The 24495-nt window shown below is 36.0% G+C and overlaps 1 protein-coding gene across 1 annotated transcript; it reads right to left on the bottom strand.

Moving 5' to 3' along the window:
• Positions 1-3462: 3462 nt before the first annotated feature.
• LOC117030606 (olfactory receptor 5M9) lies at positions 3463-23338 on the bottom strand. The gene is made up of 2 exons (XM_033120750.1): positions 22739-23338; positions 3463-4398 (listed from the first exon to the last, which is right to left on the bottom strand). Exons 1-2 carry the CDS (start codon positions 23336-23338, stop codon positions 3463-3465), a joined length of 1536 nt encoding a protein of 511 aa, XP_032976641.1.
• Positions 23339-24495: the final 1157 nt, after the last annotated feature.

The following is a 24495-nucleotide window of genomic DNA, read 5'->3' as shown; positions in this document are numbered from 1 at the left end:
GAGAATAATAGTACAGAGCTTATTCATTCTTTTAGGCTTTGAGTAAAAGAGTGTAAACTAAAGGGTGGGGAAAAAACTCGTAATGGCAGAAGAGCCATGTTTCTGACCACAAGCAGTAAGGACTCAAGATTGGCAATGTGAGTAGGATTTAAAGATCAGTGAATCTAAGGAATTTGGTATCCCTTCCTCTGGGTAGTATACTGGATTCAGGTGAGGTTGCTGCAAAACCACACAGCTACCAAAAGTAAGTTCAGAGACGTTTGATGAGCTCCCAGAACAGAAAGAATGATAGCTTACCTTCCAAAGTTTAGCCTGGGAGACTAACAGAGCCTCACAGAAAAACCAGAATTCCAACTTAGAAACTCTCAAAACAGTAATATATTATTCATTTTATCAGGGTGTCTCAACAAAGTACCACAAACTGGTGGCTTAAAACAACAAAAATTTCTTCTCTCATAGTTCTGGAGTCAAAAAGTCTGAGATCAAAAAGTCTGACATCAAAGTATTGGCAAGGCTGTGCTCCCTATGAAGCTCTAGGGGAGGTCCTCCCTTGCCTCTCCCAGCTTCTAGTGGCCCCAGGCATCCCTTGGCTTGTGACAGCATAACTCCAATCTCTGCCTCTGTCTTCACATGGTCATCCTGTCTTTATGTCTGTACCCAAATTTCCTTCTTCTTATCAGGACACCAGTCATATTGCATTAAGGGCCCACCCTACTCCAATATGACCTCATCTTAACTACTTACATCTGCAATGACTCTATTTACAAATAATGCCATTCTGTGGTTCTTGGGCTTAGGACTTCAATATATCTTTGGGTGTGGGAGACAACTCAATCCATAATAAGTAGCAACAGCTAAAGATTTGCATCTGCGAAAATGTCTGATGGAAGCTCACTTAGCCTATAACTACAAATACGGGGCAGAGAAAACGGCCGTGAATTCCCGAGGCCAAGAAAGAAGCTTGTAATTATCTGAAAATACTAGTGGAGAGTAGTGGCCTAGAAGTTAGGACAAAAGGGGTTCATAACCAACTAATGTGACAATTGGAGCCCATGAGAAGGCAAAAGTGATATAAGCTAATACCAAAAATCAGAGAGTTGAGTTTTTACCTCCTGGTTAAGACAAAGGACCGGATATACTTCACTCAATACCAGGTGAATAGGCAAAACATCGGAGGAGATTTAATCATCCTCAAAGCAAAATTTGCCCTAGGAAATAGCAAGACGCAGAGGTGAGAGGCCAAGGATTATGTCTCCAGAAAGTACTATAAAAATGCTTTGAGAGAGAATTAAGATACTGGCTAAGTGCTACAACTAGTGAAACCCCCAAATACAGTGACTTAATAAGATAGGATTTTATTTATTTTTCAGACAACAGTATGAGTTAGAGATTAGGGTAAGGCAATTAGACCCTCAGTATGTGGCTTTCACGTCTAGGGCAACCATTTTAGTGGCAACATTTCTGAGTAGGAAGTAGGAGGAAAAGTCCAGGTCTAGTGTATTTGACCTTGAGGAGATGACCCTTAGGTTTTATACATTACTTTCTACCGACAGCTCATTGCCAAAACTTCAAAATAAGGTTACAGACCTGGCTAATAAGATGGGAACTGTGGTTAATAGCTGGATGGCCAGTGTTTTATTTCTAAAAGGAAAAATGAAACAATAGGCATGTCTCTCTCTATGGATCACAGAAAATATGGTCATAGACTGTCAGTTTATAATGTCAATCTCTGTGAAAGCAGTTGTTCCTTGAGCAGTCCTACTTTTTGTACTTGACACTAACTCTTTAGAAGCAAATTTGAGTGGTCTAACAACATTTAAAAAAAAATCTTTGAGGGTAAAAGGGATCAAATATATGATGACAGAAAGAGAACTGACTCTGGGTGGTGAACATACAATATGATATATATAGATGATGTATTACAGAATTGTACACCTGAATCTATGTAACTTTACTAACAATTGTCAGCCCAATAAACTTTAATTAAAAAAAAAAAACTTTGTCAACATAGTTCCCAATACCAACCAATGGTATGCCTTCCCCCTGCTCAGAATCTAAAGTTATGAAAGAGAACTTCGCTTCCCCACCATCTGCCTTTCCTCAGATCCATTTTAAGGGAAAGTGGCCCATGGTTAATTAGTATATTAGCCTGAGTAACAGTACTCTCTGTCTTTGAATTAGTCCATCTTACCAGCTATATGCTGCTTCTCAAAGTAATCCTGCACGTTCTCAATCGTACACCCCTTTTAATTGGATTAGCACTTACACAAGAATAAACTCATTCATAAGGAATCACTGCTACTTTTCATTTGCTTTTATGCTGGTAATTTAGCAAGAGGTTTAGCAAAGAGGTTTAGCAAAGGTAAACAAATGTGTATTGTGCCTGTACCAAGAATGGAATGCTGACCAAGTTGACTGCAGAAGTACCAATCTGGATAAGCAAAACAGTCAGATTTTAAGGACTTTTAACCAAGCCCAATGGGATAGCATTTTGAACTGTATCGATCAAATCTGAATGCATACTCTGTGCAATAGCATTTAGTTGAACCATGCTTCTTATGTGGTTGATCCATTCTAGGCCCTGAAAGTTTGATGCAAGCTGCTAAATATAGAACCAAAACATTTAATGTTAGTAGGAAGAACTGGAATCAAGCAGTAGTTTCAAATCATGTCAACCAAAAGTTTAAACGGACAAAGTACTATGGCCAAAGATCAGCTTTTTCATATCAGAAAATTCATACTGGTTCACTTTTTTTTATTATGGTGATGAGGGCAGGGAGGTCTTTAGTCATAAATATTTCACCCTGTTAACATCAGGATATTTATACCAGAATCCAAACCAAGGGGTAGAATTAGGATAACGAAACATTGTTTAACACAAACATTGTTAACTATCAAACAATACATATTGAGGACAGACCTTAGTATTGTATTGAGACACTAGATGAAGATTCTGAATACAATTTCATTGTCAAAAATCCATGTATATGTATGAATATTACAGAACACTTTTTTTGGTAAATAGGGTTCATCAACATCCTGTAGTCATGGAAAAGAGATGAATTCTTACCCTTTTGCTCATGAAATGATATATTTCATGTGAAACCTAGGTGAAGGATCATGTGTATATAGAAAATATCCTAGGAAATAATGTTTACTTTAAGAAGGATACCTCCAAATGAACGTGTATTTATCCAAACTTATTGATGAATCCTTCCAATGACTGTACTTAGCACAGTATTATATGCACTGTAAATGGCACTAATATTTCAGTTTTAATAATATGGTTGCATATGTAGGATAAAGCCAACTTAGTCCTTAGAGCCCATTCATGGGGTAAAGCATCACTGTTTTAGATTGGATCTTTTATTACATGTAAGAGTTGCCTTTAGAAAATCCTTTTTGAGTTAGGACTTTTATGCCTGGACATTTATAATAGGTAGCAACACACCACAAAAATATCTATTGTAGTTTCAGGTTTGCCTTAATGATTGCTTTGTTGACTGCCTCTTTCACGTCCTTGTTTCTCAGACTGTAGATCATGGGATTCAGCATGGGGATCACTGTGGTGTAAAACACAGCCACCATTTTCCCCTGCTCCACAGACTCTTCAGTGGGCCTCCTGAGATACATGAATATAAGAGTCCCATAAAACATGGTAACAGCTGTCAAGTGGGATCCGCATGTGGAGAATGCCTTCTTCCTCCCATCAGCAGAGCGCATGCGTAGCACGGCTACTACAATGAGAGTATAGGAGATGAGAACAACTGAGAGGGAATATGTGAAGTTAATTCCAGCAATAACAATCATAGTGTATTCTTTGATGTGGACCCCTCCACAGGCAATCTTGATGAGAGGAGGGTCCGCACAATAGAAATGGTTGATTTCAATGTTTCCACAGAAGTACAAGCCATACGTCCATAGAGTGCATATTAGACTAACAGAGAATCCGTAGGCATAAGGCACAGAGATGAGCCGAACACAGACAATCCTGGACATTTTACTGTCATAAAGCAAAGGGTTACAGATGGCCATGTAGCGATCAAAGGCCATCACTGCCAAGATATAGACCTCCACATGGACAAGGGCAATGAAAAAGTAACACTGCACCAAACACCCCACATAGGAAATGGTTTTTGTCTCTGATAATAAGTTTTCTAGCATTTTGGGGGTGACATTGGAAGAGAACCACACATCCACAAAAGATAAATGACTCAAGAAAAAGTACATAGGGCTCTGAAGCTGGGGACTGATACTGATCAAAATGATGATACCAATGTTCCCTAACAGAGTGATCATATAAACTATTAGGAACACCACAAAAAAGAGAACTTGAAGCTCCTGACTACTGGTCAACCCCAGAAGAATAAATTCTTTGACATCTGTGAAATTTGACATCTTCTTTACAAAGAGATGCAGTCTGTATGGCCTATGGAGAAATAAAAACATGAATGGATTTGCTTTATTCTTGAAACCTTTGAGTCACATTTACCCTTATTCTTATTTAAATAATAAAAATCAATGCAGATTTTGTACAATGTTCAAGATAGAATATATAGGCATAATTGTTTAATAGATCTTATAAGCAGTTACCATCAATATTTATCTGTTTATTAATGTAAAAGTGGCAATTGCATTCATTGCTAACATATATTAAAATTAGATATTTATGTTTTGTTAGATTATGACACTAATGTTAAAATCACAGGACAGAAATATGACTAAAGTCAGATTGAGTGTTGTTATAAAATGGCTAACTCCAATCCAACATGGGTTGATTTACCAAAAAGAGTATTCTATAATATTCATACATACATGGATTTTTGAAAATTAAATTGTATTCAGAATCTTCACCTGTGTCTCAATACATTGATGTTACAATCTAGTCGTTGATATACTCATCCTACATTATGCCAGTATATAACATATGCTTTCAACATATGAAATTTTGAGTCGTATTTCATTTTGTTTAGCTAATATCATGCTTGTTTGATTGCCACCACTTGCAGGGGTGAGGTTAGAGAGATGTAGCATAGACTGTCAGTTTTACAGTTATCTCAGAAAGTAAACTACAAGCGGTTTAATCACCTAGCACCCGCTATCAAAATCATGTCAATAGATAAATATCACGAGGTAAAGTTTAGGCAACATAGTACACCTAAATGTTGAATAACTAGTATGTCTTATTTCATATTCCACTGGTTTTCAGAACCAATCAATTCTATGCTTTTTTATTCATATTCAAATTTAATGTCACTGGAAAGAAAAGGTCCCCCAAAAATATTTTTTGGTTTTACTGCTTGTTTATTTACGTCTCTAGTTTATTTCTTCCAAGAAATAAAAATTTGCCATGAGTTCTTAAGGAGGTATCTATAGGATTAGCACAATCTTGGGAATTTAAGCTCTCCATAATAGTAGTGTTTGAAGGGTATATTACTGACTTATAAATGGGCTGTTGTTTATAATTGCTTACATTAATTATTTTACAAACACCAAATCCAATTATATGTCAGATGCATTTGTTATATCTAGAAGTATTCTAAATTCTGGAAATAGGAGGGTGAAGAAAATATACAAGATTCTAGCTTGCAGTATACATTATTCTTGTTGAAATGGAGTGAGTAATAAATAAATACACAAATGAGATTATTTAGGGAGTGAAATTACTGTGACAAAATAGCAGCATGCTAGTAAGATAAGAAGTAAGGGAAGGTAGAGTGCAAACAGAGTGACCAAAAAGCTCTCTCTGAGGAAGTGACTTCTGAATCAGTGAGAAGTAGCCAGCTATGTAGAAATCTGAAAGAAGGGGATGCAAATCCAGAAGTTTACAAGAGGAAATATCAGTTCGGCATGTTGAAAAAGAGTATTGCTAGAGACATTCCCTTATATATTAAAAAATGTATGAACTCTATAAGTATATCATGACCCATCCAATTAGTTGCAGGGCATATTAGAAAAATTAATTAACTCTAAGAACTATTTTCTTACCCTTAAAAGGCTTAATACAGGAACTAAATATACCATATATAAAATGAATTGGGCATAGAACATAATAGGCCCTGAAGTTTCAGTTTTGATCTAAGTTTTCCATTAACGATAGATTTCCATGATGGTAGCTCATCTGTTTTAGCTCCACTATTATTATTATCATTAATCAAAAAATCTGAAAACATTTATCCATAAAGATATACGTATCTCTATGTTCTTTGCAGCATTATTCACGGTGGCCAAGGCATGGAAACAATCAAAGCTTTGGCTCCTTGTAAGTGTGGAAATAGCCAGATGAGAACTGCAGACTCTGGTTGGGAAATAGAGCTAAGGTCAGGGATTTCCCTATGTAAAAACTCCTGACCCCAGTTGATGAACCCATAATTCTCTAATTAACAGAATTTGACTTCGTTTAATGGTACTACTGTATTTTGTAAGTATAGAACATTTTTTTAAAAAAATCAAAGTATCTAAGAAACATAAACTGATACTACTTCTACAATTTTGTTTCAGTCCTTGTATGTTGTGTGTATTTCTCTTCCTCTGCACATAATCATCAGCTCTGTAGTAGTAGAGTTTGTCTCATTCATCTTGGAACTCTTTTAAATTCCTAGCTTAGATGTTGCATACAACTGATATTCAGGAATACTCACACATATGATTATTTAGGAAAGTGTCTTGATCTCTAGCTCAGCTTCATACAATATATTCCAATATTTCAGTAATATCAAAACTCTCTACGAAAGATTGTTCTAGTGATAACCATCTCACATTTATAATATTATTAAGAATGTCTACTGGATGCCTACAAAATCTTTTGCATGCAAAGGTTATGAAACAGGTGCTATTAGCATCATCACTTTATAAATGAGGAAACTCACGCACTGAAAAACTAAAAAGATCTCCATGAATCAGACATCTACCAATTGACCTGATTGGGAAGCAAACCAATTAATTTAACTCCAGTGTTTTACCCTTAACAACCTTATATTGCTACCTCTTTGATAAACTATTATTCTATTTATTTACATTTAAAATTCAGTTTGAATATCCTCCAAGACAGAACAAAATTATCCTTTTACAATGTCACCCATGATGAACTAGAAGGGCTCTGAGAGACTCTAGCGCAGGTTGAGCTATAGTGACAGCAGACCACTGCTTCTCCCTAGCCCTCCAAAGTTAAGTTATCCTACAAACCTAGGACTGGATGACCAAGTGACTTCTGAGTCAGAGCCCATTTATCACACCGCTGGGCATCATCTATCGAAACAACTGATATATAAATAAAAAAATCATTTTTTATTAATGTTTCAGGAATTTCCTATAAAGTAAAACAGTAAAGGTATAAGTACTGGTCCAATCATTCCCACTGACACAATATCCTCAACTCTATTCACATATATTTTAAAACAACAATATACAAATCAATGGAATTTGTAGAGAAGAATGAAAGGGTGAAAAATGAAGTATAAAAAAATTGTAAATCCCTACCATAACAAGTTCATTCTTATGATATTTTGAATAAGCTCTGGATAGAAATAAGAATATTTCCCAGTAACATAATTTCACACAATAAAACTCTGGAATGACAAATAAGTCTAAAAATAAGGTCTCAGTCTTTTCTTCAAAGCAGGGATGAAAAATGAAAGATTTGACTGTGTTAATATGTACTGCAGAGTATAAAATTTACAGACCTACCTTTAGCAGAGGAGAATAACTGATGATAATTTCTCACTACTTATAAAAGAATTTGAAACACTGAGAGCATCTCCCCAAGGAGTAATTATGAAAAGTAATTATGAAAGGAATAATGATTATAATTCTAGAAACATCTCAGGGGTAGGAGAAGTTATAGAGTGTTCATTGGAAGAATAATTATTTTAATAAAATTAAGAAATCAAAACTATTGATATCATGTATAATCTATCTCACCTTCACATGAGTTCTGTCCCCTTTCATTCACAGTTGGCAATTTTGCCTGTCAAAAATTTTTCTTGGTTAGCATCATATAAAATTTCAACACTTTCTTTACTGTTGTGCTACAGTTCTAATAAGCACCATCTGTCAGGATACATGTTTGCAGCAATTCATGCCCTATGCATCTCACTTTTTAAAAAAAAAGAAGATGTCAGATGCTTCAAAAGTATAGAGCACTTGGGAATATTTAGGGAAAATGAGTACAAGTAAAAGTCATTGGTAAAGTAGTCAATTGTAGTAGAAGAATTTTTCTCACTGAGTTTAGGCTTTTATGAGTGCCAGTAGAGCATCAGCTTTGAAGTCAGATCAGGAATCAAACTTGGCTCAGCACTTCAACAACGTTGCATTTGGTAAGTAACAATTCTCAACCTCAATACTCATTTAAGAATGGGGACCTACTATCTTACAGTGTGATGATCTCAGATGACAGAGGCATAATTCCTAGCACAGTGACTCTCACATGACACACTCAAAAGAAAAAAGAAATTATTTGTGCAGCTTCACCTCTAAGTAGTTGACAAGTATGATCTCACCACCTCCATAGGACTGTGACTAATATTATCGCTACGTTGAAGAATAAAAACATGCATATGTAAAATAACTATGAGGTTAAGTTTTTCTACCAAGTTTAGATAGCCAGCAAGTTAGATACCTAGGATGCCAACCTAAGTTGTTCATAAGCTCTAAATTATATACTCTCTCCATTTAGTCTGGAAAATCATAGGCAGAATTATGCAGGCAGTTTTTTCTGCATTCTTCGGTGCCCAAGTACCCAGAACTCCTGCATTTCTCCTCACTTACTATAGAGAAAATTAATCAGATGAACTTTTTGACACCAGGTTATTATGAGGTAATAAAAACACTCTCTCAAGAAAACGTAGACTTGAAAAGAGGAAAGCGCGCACACATGTTAGAGAGGAAGAGAGGAAGAAAGAGTGACAAGGAGAGATAAATACACTTAGTGATGGAAATGCTTAAATATAACGAAGTTGATCAATACAGAAACAAACGTAAGCATGAAATCTATTTTTAAAAGTATTTTACAGAAATATCCTGAATGTTCAGCAAATGGAAAAATATTGCCTTAAGTTCTGTCCAGTCATGGAAATTCTGAGCATGGAAATTAAGAAGCCTTGGAGATCAAAGACTACAACTTAAAAATTAACTAAATGAATAACAAAATATGACTTTCCCAACGTCACACACAAATTAATTTGAAATTTAGAAACTCAGACCAGGAACGTGATTTAACCATTGACCTTGGCAGCAGCATTCTTCATATAACACTAAACTAATTCTCCAAAAAAGTAAGTTAGGAAATCATTTCACCTATGAAAGAAAAAACAAAACAGGTAACAAAGTTCATCCAAATAAATCCACCGGCTAAAGATTAAAAGTATTAAAATGATTTAAAATCATATCTTGAAATATGGCGTAATTTGGCATATCAAGAGTCCTCTAATAAATGGTAAATAAATGGTTTACTACTGAAAGAATTTTACATTTAACTCACCCCAAGGGTAACTATAAGTAAATTCGACCTTAAATTCTTTAAAGTGTTTAAGTTTGTAACTATAGACACAATATTATAATTTAATCTAAAATAGCAATTTTAGGTTTGTTTATGAGTGAATAGCTTTAAAGTGTTGTCCATTATGTGTGTGTGTGTGTGTGTGTGTGTGTGTGTGTGTGTGTGTGTATGTGGAAAAGAGTTCATATTCATTCTTTGTTTCCCTTGAGGAAAATAAAAACTCAAAAATCGACAAGGAAGAACGTTTGTTCTCATATTACATCAATCTCATTTTATATTTACGTCTTTGCAGAAAAATGTCCAGGTAGATATACGTATCATGACATTAAAGGTTAGTTATAGGTATTTTAGCTGGTGCTGTAAGAGAAACACATACCCAAGCACTCCTAAGAAACATTTCTTACAACTTTATTTATTGATTTGATTATTAGTAAACCTTATCTAAGTAATGAAAACATTTTTAACTGCTTCTTTTTCACTTATGACAAATGTGATCAAGAAATATAAGAGAAAGGTAAATGGTATTAGGTTTCAAGCTCCTAAGTGAGAAGTGTAGTTTTACACGTATGGAATATCCTGTCATGGCAATGGTCCCTGAAGACCACAAGTCCTCTCCTCTGACCCAGATGATAATTGTATCTTCGCTTCTATTGCTAAGACATTTTAAGAGATAACATCAACCAATAGAGAAGCTAGATACGAAAATTATAGTACATCCCCATTCTTCATTGATTAAATATTAGCAGTTTTGACCATTCTCCGTCAACCCCAAAGGATTAAGGAATATTTTATTTTGGCTGAGACCATATCAGAATCCCATGCACTAGGCTAGTGAAGGAAATGGTGGAAGGCAAGAATGGGAGTAAGTCTCTTCCTTGTATATGAATGAGTCTTACTGCCCATGTTGACATCTAATTCAACTAAACCAAAACTTCATGATTTATAAAATAGTTTTACTTAATACTAATAAAAATGATTCATTTGTGATTTTTTTTTAAGAAAAGCTCCTTGAATATACACATACACACACACACACACACACACACACACACACACACACACACACAGAGAAGTTGGGGAAATTAGATACCATGCACCATCAGCCTACATAAAGGAAACATAACTGCTATATAATCTTGATTTCTAAAACACTTATTGGGGTGACAATTGTTAGTAAAGTTACATAGATTTCCAGTGTAAAATTCTGTAATACATCATCTATAAATCCCATTGTGTGTTCACCAAACAGAGTCAGTTCTCCTTCCATCACCATATATTTGATCCCCCTTACCCTCATCTACCACCTCCCACCCCTATTACCCTCTGGTAACCACTAAACTATTGTCTGTGTCTATGAGTTTTTGTTTCTCATTTGTTTGTCTTGATCTTTTGTTGTTTTTGGTTTATATACCACATATCAGTGAAAGCATATGGTTCTCTGCTTTTTCTGTCTGACTTATTTCACTTAGCATCATACTCTCAAGATCCACCCATGTTGTCACAAATATCCCTATATCATGTTTCCTTACTGCCGAATAGTATTCCATTGTGTATATATACCACAACTTTATCCATTCATCTATCGAAGGACATTTTGGTTGTTTCCATGTCTTGGCCACTGTAAACAAAGCTGCAATGAACATTGGAGCACACGTGTCTTTATGTATAAATGTGTTCAGATTTTTGGGTAGATACCCAGGAGAGGGATTGCTGGGTCATATGGTAATTCTATTCGTAATTTTTTGAGGAACCTCCACACTGCCTTCCATAACGGCTGCACCAGTCTGCATTCCCACCAACAGTGTATGACGGTTCCTTTTTCTCCACAACCTCTCCAACACTTGTTACTATTTGTCTTCTTGATAATAGCCATTCTGACTGGGTTGGGGTGATATCTCATTGTGGTTTTCATCTGCATTTCTCTGATGATTAGTGATGTTGAGCATTTTTTAATATGTCGATTTGCCATTTGTATTTCCTCTTTGAAGAAATGTCTCTTCAGGTCCTCTGTCCATTTTTCAATTGGGTTGTTTGGTTTTTTGTTGTTGAGTTTCATGAGTCCTTTGTATATTTTGGATATTAGCCCCTTATCGGAGGCAATGTTTGCAAAAATCTTCTCCCATTCAGTTGGTTGCCTCTTTATTTTGTTGATGGTTTCTTTTGCTGTGCAGATGCTTTTAAGTTTCATATAGTCCCATTCGTTTATTTTAGCTTTTACTTCCATTGCCTTAGGAGTCAAATTCATAAAATGCTCTTTGAACCCAAGTTCCATAAGTTTAGTATCTATGTTTTCTTCTATGCAGTTTACTGTGTAAGGTCTTATGCTTAAGTCTTTGATCCATTTTGAGTTAATTTTCTTACATGGTGACAGATAGCAGTCCAGTTTCATTCTTTTGCACGTGGCTATCCAATTCTCCCAGCACCATTTATTGAAGAGGCTGTCTTTCCTCCATTGTATGTTTTTAGCTTTTTTGTCAAAAATTATCTGTCCATATTTATGTGGTTTTATTTCTGGGTTCTCAATTCTGTTCCATTTTTCTATGTGTCTGTTTTTCTGCCAATACCATGCTGTTTTGATTATTGTAGCCCTGTAGTACAAGCTAAAGTCAGGAAGTGTGATACCTCCAGTCTTGTTCTTTTTTCTTAAGATTCCTTTGGCTATTCGGGGTCTTTTGTGGTTCCAAACAAATCGGATGATTTTTTGTTCTATTTCTTTAAAAAATGCCATTGGGATTTTGATGGGGATTGCATTAAATCTGTATATTGCTTTGGGTAATATGGCCATCTTAACTATGTTGATTCTTCCAATCCATGAGTATGGAATGTCTTTCCATTTCTTTGTGTCTTCTTCAATTGCTTTCAAAAATGTCTTATAGTTTTCAGCATATAGGTCCTTCACATTCTTCGTTAAGTTTATTCCTAGGTATTTTATTCTTTTGGCTGCAATTGCAAAAGGAATTGTTTTTTATATTTCTTTTTCTCAGATTTCATTGTTAGTATATAGGAATGCAATGGACTTTTGTACGTTGATTTTGTAGCCAGCAACTTTACTGTACTCCTTGATTGTTTCTAATAGCTTTTTGGAGGAGTCTTTAAGGTTTTCTATATATAGCATCATGTCATCTGCAAAGAGTGACAATTTAACTTCTTCATTCCCAATGTGGATGTCTTTTATTTCTTTCTCTTGCCTGATTGCTCTGGCAAGGACTTCCAACACTATGTTGAAAAGCAGAGGTGATAGGGGACAGCCCTGTTGTGTTCCTGAATGCAGAGCAAAGGGCTTCAGTTTTTCACCATTAATTATGAGATTAGCTGAGGGCTTATCATAGATGGCCTTTATTATGTTAAGGTATTTTCCTTCTATACCTATTTTATTAAGTGTTTTAATCATAAATGGATGTTGTATCTTGTCAAGTGCTTTTTCTACATCAATTGATATAATCATATGATTTTTGTCCTTTATTTTGTTTATGTGATGTATCACATTGATGGATTTGCGGATGTTGAACCATCCTTGTGCCCCGGGGATGAACCCCACTTGGTTGTGATGAATAATCCTTTTAATGCATTGTTGTATTCGATTTGCTAGAATTTTGTTTAGGATTTTTGTATCTGTATTCATCAGAGGTATTGGTCTGTAGTTTTATTTTTTTGTGTTGTCCTTACCAGGTTTTGGTATCAGGGTAATGCTGGCCTCATAAAATGAGTTAGGGAGTACTGTCTCTTCTTCAATTTTTTGGAAGAGTTTAAGCAGGATTGGTATTAGATCCTCTTTGAAGATTTGGTAGAATTCACTAGTGAAGCCATCTGGTCCCGGAGTTTTGTTTTTGGGAAGGTTTTGGATGACTGATTCAATTTCGATACTGGTGATCGGTCTGTTTAGATTTTCCAGTTCTTCATGGTTCAGCCTAGGAAGGCTACATGTTTCCAAGAACTTGTCCATTTCTTCTAGGTTATTGGATTTGGTGGCATAGAGTCCTTCATAGTATTCTTGGATGATCCTTTGTATTACTGTGGTGTCCATGATAACTTCCCCTTTTTCATTTCTGATTTTCTTAATTAGTGTCTTCTTTCTTTTTATCTTAGTGAGTCTAGCCAAGGGTTGGTCAATTTTGTTAATCTTTTCAAAGACCCAGCTCTTTGTCACATTAATTTTTTCTATTGTCTTTTTGTTCTCTATATCATTTAGTTCTACACTGGTTTTTGTTATTTCCTTTCTTCTGCTGACCTTGGGTTTCACTTGTTCTTCTTTTTCTAGTTCTTTAAGGTGTAACATGAGGTTATTTATTTGGGATTTTTCTTGTTTCTTGAGATAGGCCTGTAATGATATAAATTTCCCTCTTAAAACTGCTTTCGCTGCATCCCCAAAATTTTGGTAAGATGTATTTTCATTTTCATTTGTTTCTATGTATCTTTTGATCTCTCCTCTAATTTCTTCTTTGACCAAGTCGTTCTTTAAAAGTATGTTATTTAATCTCCATGTATTTGTGTTTTTTCCTGCTTTCTTTTTGCAGTTGATATCCAATTTTAAAGCCTTGTGATCAGAGAATATGCTTGGTATGATTTCAATCTTCTTAAATTTGCTGAGGCTGATTTTATGTCTCAATATATGGTCTATCCTTGAGAATGTTCCATGTACACTAGAAAAGAATATATAGTCTGATGTTTTAGGATGAAGTGCTCTATATATGTCAACTATGTCCATTTCATCTAATGTGTCATTTAGGGCTGCTATTTTGTTATTTATTTTCTGTTTGGATGATCTATCCATAGCTGTCAATGATGTATTTAAGTCCCCTCGTATAATTGTGTTTTGGTCAATTTCTCCCTTTAGTTCTGTTAGTAGTTGCTTGGTATATTTCGGTGTTCCCTGATAGGGGGCATAAATATTGATGACTGTTATGTCTTCTTGTTGCATAGTTCCCTTTACCATTATGAAATGTCCATCTTTGTCTCTTGTTATCTTTTTCACCCTGAAGTCTGTTTCATCTGATCAGTATGGATACACCTGATTTTCTCTAGATACCATTTGCTGGGAGTGTCAATTCCACCCTTTCACTTTGAGTCTATGCTTGTCCTTGTAGCTGAGATGTGTCTCTTGGAGACAGCATACGGTTGGGTTTAGTTTTTTGATCCAATCTGCTACTCTGTGCCTTTTTATTGGTGAGTTCAGTCCATTTACATTTAGGGTGATTACTGATATGTGAGAATTTCCTGTCATTCTATCTTTAGTTTTCTCGTAAGGCTGTGTCTCCATTGTTTCTTTGCCTTTTTGTTGTTGTCTATTATTTCTGTGTGGTGGTATTCTATGATGTTTCCCTCTGTTTCTTCTTTTATTACAGTATATATTTCAGTTCTGGATTTTTTTTGAGTGCTTACCCTTAAGTTTATGTAAAAGAAAGTTTGATATTTAGAGTACTCCGTTTTCTTCAGCATGCTTATTTTCTCCATTCCCATATTCTGGTTCAGGCCTTTACTCTCCCCCTTTTTATGTTTTGGTTGCCACAAATTGTCCCTGTTGATGGTGCTCCAATAGCCTCCTTTAGTATTTCTTGTAGTGCAGGTCGTGTATTAGAAAATTCCGTCAGCTTCTGTATGTCTGGAAAGGTCTTTGTTCCTCCTTCATATCTAAAGGATATCTTTGCTGGATATATTATTCTTGGCTCATAATTTCTCTCTTTCAATAGTTTAAATATTTGGTTCCACTCCCTCCTGGCTTGTAGAGTTTCTGCTGAAAAATCTGATGATAATCTAATGGGCTTTCCTTTGTAGGTTACCATCTTCTTTTCCCTCATTGCCTTGAGGATTCTTTCTTTATCGTTGATTTTAGACAGCTTCGATACAATGTACCTTGGAGGAGGCCTTTTGGGATTTAGGTAATTATGTGTTCTATTTGCTTCTTGGATTTGAGGATCCAGTTCTGTCCACAAGTTTGGGAAGTTCTCATCAACAATTTGTTTGACTATATTCTCTGTTCCCTTCTCTCTTTCTTCTCCTTCTGGTATGCCCATTATTCTTATATTGCTCTTTCTGATGGAGTCAGAAAGTTCTTGTAGAGTTCTTTCATGTCTTTTAATTCTCAAGTCTCTTTCTTCTTCCATCTGTGTAATTTCCAGGTTTCTATCTTCGATGTCACTGATTCTTTCCTCCATCTGGTCAACTCTACTACCTAAGCTGGTTATTTCATTCTTAATTTCTTCTGCTGAGTTCTTAATCTCCAGAAATTCTATTTGGTTCTTTTTCAAAATTTCAATCTCTTTCGTAAAGTGCTCATGTTGTTTTTTGATTGTGTTTCTGAGTTCATTAAACTGCCTTTCTGTGTTTTGTGGCATCTCGTTGAGTTTTTTCAGAACTGTAGTCTTGAATTCTCTGTCATTTAAGTCACATATTTCCATATCTTTAAGTTCCTTTTCTGGAGACTTTTCACTTTCTTTCTGAGCTGTCCTGTTGCCTTGGTTATTCATGGCAATTACTGATTTATTATTTCTCTTCCTAGACATCTACAGGAGTGGCCTCTCCAACAGGTTGATAGGAAGAGGTCTTTCTTTTGTTTTCCAGTACTTGTTGGTAGAATGTTTTATTTTCTCTCTGACTGCAGCCTTTTTTTTCTCTCTCACATGGTAGTGCTATGTTTTCTCTGCACTATTCCAGCTTCTCTCACAATGGGGTGTTTCCCTGGGAGACAGGCTTCTCCTCTGTTAATAGTTCGCCTGGGTCACAAGGCACAGTGTCCGTGTGGGTATGCGGAGAGCTTTTGAAGTTCCAAAGCTCTTCCTGCACCAGATTCAGAGCCCATATGTTTCAGCAGTTCTGTTTACTCCTGCAGGGATCCGCCCAGATAGGTGGGGCCCGGGGCGGGGTGAGTTGTGAGAAGTGGCCCAGAGCAATGGCAGGGCGACCACCACCACAGCCGGTCCTGCTTCCACAGCTCCCTCACCTTTGCCAGAACTAGTTGGTCTGTGAATCTGTGTCTGCGGTCCACAGTTCTCAGAACAGCAAATATTCTGTTCTTTTGATCTGACACTGCTACTGTTCCGCTTCTAGCACCGGGCAGGTGGGGGCGGGGCGAGATCTGGGAGGGTAGAGAGAGGGTGGCTAGTCTCAGTGCCTAAGGCTTCCGTTCTCTGCTTGGCTGTGAGGGCTTAAACCACTATTATCAGCCTTCTTCCCTCGGTCTTTTCTCCGAGGTCTCTGCCGTGAGCTTCGCGTTCAGCCGTGTTATATGCTGCCCCCTCAGCCCTGTGGGCCATAAGCGGAGCCCTAGTAGTCCAAGTTCTTCCCTCTCCTGCAGCTGTGGTAGTTCCAGTATGCAGTGAGTTCCGCGCACTGATCTATGTCTGAGTCCTGCACCACTCGGCTCCATCTCCGCACTTCTCCCTTCCCTCCTCCCCCTCCCACGCGATTAGCCCACCTTTAGGTGAATTCAGTAGTGGGCCTCTTCGTCTTGACTGTCTGCTGTGCAGGGAGTCCTTTGTGGAATTACTCTTCTTCGATTAGTTGTAAGTTCCAGGGGAGCTTACAGAGGCTCACCTCCCGCCACCATTTTGATGACGTCAATGTCCCTCTAAAATTTTTAAAATTATTTTGTGCTCAAACATTTCTGGCATCCTGAATACTGGCATGCATCTCACAAAATCAACTATGGGTTTTGGAACTAGACAGATTTGATTTGAAAAATTACAACTGCAGTACATATTTGCTCTACAATTATAGACAATTTAACTTCTATGAGCCTCAGTGTTCTCACCTTGAAAATGTTGTTGAAGTGGTTTTCTTTGAGGATTTTGAAAGTTATAATATATGTAAATATCTCACCATATGTAAGGCATAGAAGGCCATCACAGGAAATTTTTCATTTCTCCCTCCCCTTTAGTTAATATTAAAAAGAAATAAAAATTCTCAAGTAGGAGCATTGGTACTTCTCATATAATCAACCCTAATCTTTTCTATGGAGTCATTTAATAATTTCTAACATGAATTTATTTTTATCAAATGGGAAATTGGATTCCTAGTATAAATAATAACACTATGGCTAGCTCCTAACACACACAATAGACAGCCCTACGTATAAAGAAGTAGGAAAACCAATGAGACTTCAAAACGAATAAGTGAGGGAAAGTGTTGCTTGTGTTTATAAGGTTGATTCCTTTTTGCTATGGCTTTTTTTTAAAATTGAGATTAAGCAATCAATTCTGCCAATTAAAAGTTCTTTGAAGATAGCTCAGGGACTTTTCATGATGAAGTTAGGAATGGCTTCAGCATCTCTTCTGCATTATCTTCATCTCTCTTGGGAGTGACCTTGCCAGGCAGTGCTGGGCACCATTCTTTCTACTACCTTCATTACTCAGTCAAAAGAGCTGCATTCTGAAGAAAGTAACTCATTCATTTTACTTGACTACCAATGCAGCCCGAGTATATTCCACCACATGGTATCATTGCAGTGATCATACATTTATTTGAAAAATAAGAAGGTATGTTTAGCCATTTTTTTTTCTTGTTTTATATTGTTTTGTTTTGTGTTTAGAAAAGTCCAAGGGCAAATGTAAGCAACTGGAGAAATCTAAAGCAGGCACATGATTTTCTTTACTTTCCTAGGCCAACTTTGCATAGTTGTTGAATTTTATGTGGTTAAAGGTTTTTAATATTATCGATTAATAAAGTAACTAACTTTCAGTAAACCAGACATACTGAATGTTTTTCATGCATAATCTTATTAGAAACTCATAAAAAAATATCTTAGGTTAATATTAAACCATTTTACAGTTGAAGGGATTGTGCCTTACAGATGATAATCGATTTTCCTGAATTCAAAGAACTACAGTGACTGGATTGAGATGAGAAAACAGATAGATGATAAATCTCTGTCTTTAGCCACTAACATTCATGGCTTCCCTTACAGTTAGTTCATCTCACTTCATGAGATGGATTAAACGTTATATCATTCATAAATGGATTAAACATATGTTATAACGAGTCAAAAATCCCCATGCCTTCCAGGTTCATGGGATGTGGGGAGCCATGATTTCTTGATGCTTTGGAGCCTTGAAAACTGGCTCAGTTTATGATTAACTTGTTTCTGCTCCTGACGCATTGTCTTGCCTGCACCTGGAGGGTGCTTGCAAATTGCTGAGGTATGCGGTGGGAACGGCCAGTTTCTCGGACACAGATCACTGATGGCTATCAGGATAATGGATAGATTCTGTCATGGGATAATTGCTTTTGGGGAGTTCTTTAGTGATTTTGTAAGTTTCTGGGTAGAAGTTAAAAATTTACTTTCTGTGAGGTAATGCACACTTGTGATTGTTAAACTGCACATACTCAAAGGGTATATAAACGGTGGTAGTGAATAAAGACGGTGCTTCAGGATCACTGAAGACCGGCCGCATCATCATTTGTGTGAGTGTCTCTTTTTCATTCCCACTCCCTTTGTCAGGTACTGATCGATTTGTGACGGCTGACTCGTCACAATGGGAGCAATTTCTAATAAATCCATTACAATTCATGTAGCTAGAGAGAGAAGTAAGTACAATGGGTTTAGTTTCACTGAGTAGTTCCGTTTATACAGGCTAGTCCATTCATTTTAGATAAATTACCATCTTTCAGTTTCTTCATTTTTAAAATGTATGCATATGTCTATCCTAGGTCACTTCCAATTCAAATATTCTACACTTTAAATCTCTTAATATCAATAATATAAAGAAAATCATGTACACATTGAAGTGTCTTGTCTGGGAGTCAGAAAACACAACTTATTATTTTTTCTGAGGTCTTAGTGGAACTCAGCTTCTGTTTGACAATTTGGGGAATAAAGAGAGATTTATCACCATGTACTTTTGGGCTTTGATAACAGGAAATTGAGCAGCACAACAATAAATCTGTAATGAAATGAGGTGCTGCATAAATCCATAAGAAAGGCAAAAAAAAAAAATAACAATAGATAAATTAATGATTAATTCATATGTTTCTCCTAAAGTTAATTCCTAGATGGAAGCAAAGAGCTAGAAATGTTGGATGGGAATAAAAATGGCCTGAGATAGAGACTCTCATTTGCTGGATTGATAATGGTGACGTCGTATAGTCAATGTCTACTTTTAGTTAAAACAAAATCATTGCTCTTCACAGAATTCTTCTCTCTCAGGCACATGCTGAATGATGACTGAAGTCATATTTCCCTTGGGTCACTACTCAAGCTAAGAAGTGTTAATGGTTTGTCATCTATACCAAATTAAATCTATACATGTTAGCAAAGCATTGCTTCCTGACATACACATGCATTCATTTTCCTTAAAAAAAAAAAAAAAAAAAAAAAAGCCCACCAATTAGAGTCATGAACTTTTAGATAAGTGGAAAGAAAAACATGAAATATTATCATTATTGTTCTTTATGGAAATAGAGTAAACATTCTCTATCTTCTCATAGATTCTTTTATCATCATATTGCTCATTTTTTAAAAAATAAATATAAAAGCAAGAAGGATTAACTTTCAAAGGAGAAACACAAGGATTTAGGAGCCTGTTCCTAAAAGCCCTCATCAGAGGCTTTATCACTAATGAAGGAATTTCTTAACTTTTACATAAAAATTCAGGGTCTACTAAAATAATTCACTGATACAAAAAGGATTTAATCAGCGCATATTTACTCTATGTCCAGCACAGTGCATTATGAACTAAAAAATAAACTGTCTTCACAGGCTGATGGTGTAATGCCAGCCAGCCCGTCAATTCATAAAAGCACTTTATGTAATTCCTCTCATCTTAAACTTGTGTGTATGTCGGCATCACTGTGGGCTTCATATTGTTACTATTTGTCATAAATTTCAATGACATTATGGGGTACTTGTATTTCTGAACATTTCTGTTGGCTTAAAACTAATATATTTCCTCAGTCATTGGTTGGTCCAGTCAAAGGCACTTTTTCTGTGTATATCTAAAAACAGAGACAACTTTTTCATTTTCAAAACTGAGATTCATTTATTATTTTATGCTGCCATCATTACTAAATCTTTACTGGGTGCCAAAGTAGGCTGTAAAGATCAAAACATGGACCCTGAGATCAAAAAATGTGGAATACTAAATTGGGTTGGTTTTACATAATTGAATACGTGTGTGTCTTAAATAGTAACAAATCTAGGTATATATTTAAGTAGAAGTCAACAATCAATGGAATGTTAAAAGTTACAAAAATATTTATTTGTTTATATGTGTTTTAACAGAATTTGTACACAATCTGACTTTCAACAGAAAGTCATTTAAATAACAACTAGTCATAAAAAAGGTTGAAATAATTGTATGGGATAATATAGAATTAATGAATACTAAAATATTACCCTGCAGGAAATTTGAGCAAAAATAGTCTCTAAGGTAGAAAAGAAGCTTTGAAATACAACTGAGTCAAATGTGTCAATTGGGGAAGTGACTAATTACATGGCTTTTCCTTTTTCACTGAAAGTAACATTCACAGATACGATTACAATTGGTTCTGACACTTATTTTGTTCAGACCCTGCCTGGTCTGACATAACATTGTACTAGAAGCTATCAGTGTGTTGGAGCAGGTGTATAAAGGATGAACAAGTTCCTGTCTTATACAACTATAAGACTAACTTCAATTTATTCAACTTAAATTGCTTCTTTCCTCTTTTGAGCAACTCTTCCGTTTTCTTATATTATAACACTTAAAAAATTGTATTGATTTTTCTCTTTACAGTTTCATAAACTCTACAAAACTATATAATTCTAGAGCTCCTTAAAGGTGCCTTTGTATTTGGAGTAGTACTTGGCTTACTGTAGAGAATCAGTAAACATTCATCAATTTTCTAATGGTATATAGCTGCAAAATCACCTGAAATGTTAACATCTTTAAAATACCTTCTTATCATTTGCCTTCTTTAGTATTAAAATATTTACAAACAAGTCAACATATTTAATTCTATAGTTAGATATATAATAACTGTGACAAAGGACAATTGTGGGTGAATTTGAACTATGGTACAAATAGAACAAATCTGTCTCATCCTGAAAAAGAGATTAATATGCAAAGATAAGGAAAGGCATGAAAACCGCAGACCCCAGGAGGCTAGAATGTCACTAATAAACTCTACAAAAGTCACAAGTAAGGTAAGATTATATCTTTGTAAGAGTCATTCTTTGCCTGCTTTGGGAGTTAATATCTAAAACAAATAATTGTTTGGAGGTTCTTGTTTCTTGTATAGCAGGAGGAAGAGTGTTTTTGTGAAAGTGACTCTCACAAGTAGGGAGGAATACATGAATGACAGGGGGATGTTATCATAAGTTCTTTCTCTTGGAGGTGACAGCAAGTCTCATCACCACTGAGCTAACATTCCTCTCTACCATGGGACCAAAGCACATGCATCATAAATGCTACAGGATTATGAAGTACTAAAAATTAGCTCATGACATTCGACACATGTATGCGCAATTTTGTGTTGGTTTGGAGAGATACAGACATTTTCAGAAAACATAAGACACTGTTCATAGTGGTAACTTTGAGGAGTGAGAAGAATAGAAGATGAGCGTGGGGGAAAGTAAAGGAAATATTTTACTCTTTTACTTTATATTCTTCTAAAGAGCGAATGTTTTACTATAAGTATAATTTTCATAATGTAAAAGTAATATATAAAGTTATAAATGCAGAAGTGTATAAAGGAAGAGGAAGTATGCCCCATACCTACATATATAATTCCATCCCTTTACACTCACAATGCATTCATTGTTACATGTAGAACTATAAATCTTATATACCTATGTCCTTTATGTTTTGCCGTTAAATTATAGCTTTTCATCATCGATTTAATATTGATTTTATTGTTAAGGCAGTTAAAGTCATATCCAGTTCTCATATGCATATCTTTTACTTAATTTATAAAGAAAGGTATACTGTGAGTTTGCTCCAAACATGCATTTCTTCTGATCAATTTCCGAAAAGCCATTTTCACATCCTTGTTCCTCAAACTATAAATGATGGGGTTCAACATAGGGCTTACAAAAGTGTAGAAAACAGCAAGGATTTTGGACTGCTCCACTGAACTGTCCGTGGGAGGTCTAACATACATGCAGAACAGGGTCCCATAAAACACAGTCACTGTCACCAGATGGGACCCACAGGTGGAAAAAGCTTTGCGTCTACCTTCAGCAGAACGCATCCTCAGGACGGCAATGAGAATGAAGAGGTAGGAGATGAGAATTATGAGGAGGGAGTTGGAGAGGTTAAATCCTGCTACCACAAACATGGATGTCTCCTTAATGAACGTGTCAGAGCAGGAGAGTCGGATGAGTGGCGGGTCGGCACAGTAGAAGTGATTAATGATATTGGAGCCACAGAAGGTCAAGCGGTAGGTCCACATCGTTTCCATCAGGCCACTAAGGAACCCATAGGCATAGGGACCAGCAATCAGACGAATACAGAGCCCTTTGGACATCTTGCTGCTGTAAAGCAAAGGGTTACAGATGGCCACATACCTATCATAAGCCATTACAGCAAGCATGTAATATTCAGTAATCACCATGGCAATGAAAAAATAACACTGGACTAAACACGCAGCATAGGAAATGGTTTTCCTTTCTGATAAGAAGTTCACCAACATCTTGGGAGTCACGTTAGTGGAATAGCACAAATCCAAGCAGGACAAACTGGCAAGAAAGAAGTACATGGGGGTGTGGAGGCGTGACTCCATCCTGATCAATACCAACATCCCGAGGTTCCCTCCGACAGTGATCAGGTAGATCACCAGGAACAGCACAAAAAAAATGGGCTGAAGCTCTGGACGATCTGTTAATCCCAACAGAATAAATTCAGTCACCAAGGTGGAATTTCCTCTGACCATTTTCTTAGGTGCCAGCATAGTTCTTTTAGATGAATTAAAATAAAGATGTGAATGAGAAGTCCATCATATGTTTCTTCTCTCTCATGCTCTCATTCTCCTTCTCTCTCCTTCCACTCTCATTTCACACATAGCTATTATTAAACAGAGACCGAGACTATAGGAGCTGGGACTTTTAAGAAGATCATGGCCCCTACTAGCTAGGTGTATGATGTGCAGATGATTCCCAAAGAGAACGACTCCGGTGACACCAACTTGCTTTGGAATGGGGGAATTATGACCCAAAGTCTGTCTGAAAATGGATTGAGCCCCCACTGCCACTTGCAATTCACTGTAAAATCAGGGGCTTTATAATTGAGCCCAGGAATGATGTGAACAAAATGGTGACGGTGTATTTGAAAACATTTTTGCAGTCACTAACATGTGTGCATATTTAGAAGTTCAACCTTTGAGAACTGCACTCTTTACCTGCTATATTAGAGCCCAAAATTATAGAGGTTTGAAGAAAATGCTCTGGGACCTGTTTTACTGCGGTAACAATGAAATATAGGAGATCGTGGTATTCCTATGCAAACAGACCAAAGATAAGGACCACAAATTTGGAAATAAAACCCTATATGAATTACCAATGAAAGAATTTTCAGAAGAGTTTGTATGAATGAAAATAAGAGCGACATGGAGAGGGGAAAAGAGAAGTGGCCAAAACTTAGATCATAGTTTTACTGGCTTATCCTTTTTTTTTTTAAATTTAACCAAGAAAGCATTTAAGAGGTTTATAGCATATAACAAAATTTGGCAAATTGTGTTGCTGGTGGGAAACAAATTTGACTAAACTTTCTAGAGGGCTATGTAAATACCTCAGTCTTCTTTATTACAGACTATAATGTTCAGAAGTTATAAAACAAACACTAATTAAGAGAGAATTATTCTTAGCACAAAGGTCAGATGTCACTAATTATAATGAAAGGATTATACATTCAGATCATATCATCAGTTCACATAATATTGATTATAATGGAAGAATACAATGAGAAATCTTTGTGCTAGGCATCTGGAGAATATTCTTTTCATTATGTATTCTTAATGTTGTCATGTGTTATTTCATAAGTGATAGACTAAATAGGATAAGGAATCAAAATTAAAATGCCTATGGCACTTAG

This window comes from Rhinolophus ferrumequinum, chromosome 11 (assembly GCF_004115265.2).
Source record: "Rhinolophus ferrumequinum isolate MPI-CBG mRhiFer1 chromosome 11, mRhiFer1_v1.p, whole genome shotgun sequence".
NCBI lineage: Eukaryota > Metazoa > Chordata > Mammalia > Chiroptera > Rhinolophidae > Rhinolophus > Rhinolophus ferrumequinum.
This window is presented reverse-complemented; position numbering and strand designations above follow the sequence as displayed.

What these genes read in the sequence shown, in the direction of transcription:
- LOC117030606 (XM_033120750.1), bottom strand. Translation starts at nt 23,338, where the DNA reads ATGGTCAGAGGAAATTCCACCTTGGTGACTGAATTTATTCTGTTGGGA. An exon ending in TTAAGGAGACATCCATGTTT is followed by an intron (nt 4,399 to 22,738) that starts GTGGTAGCAGGA and finishes TTTGTAAAGAAG; the next exon opens with ATGTCAAATTTCACAGATGT.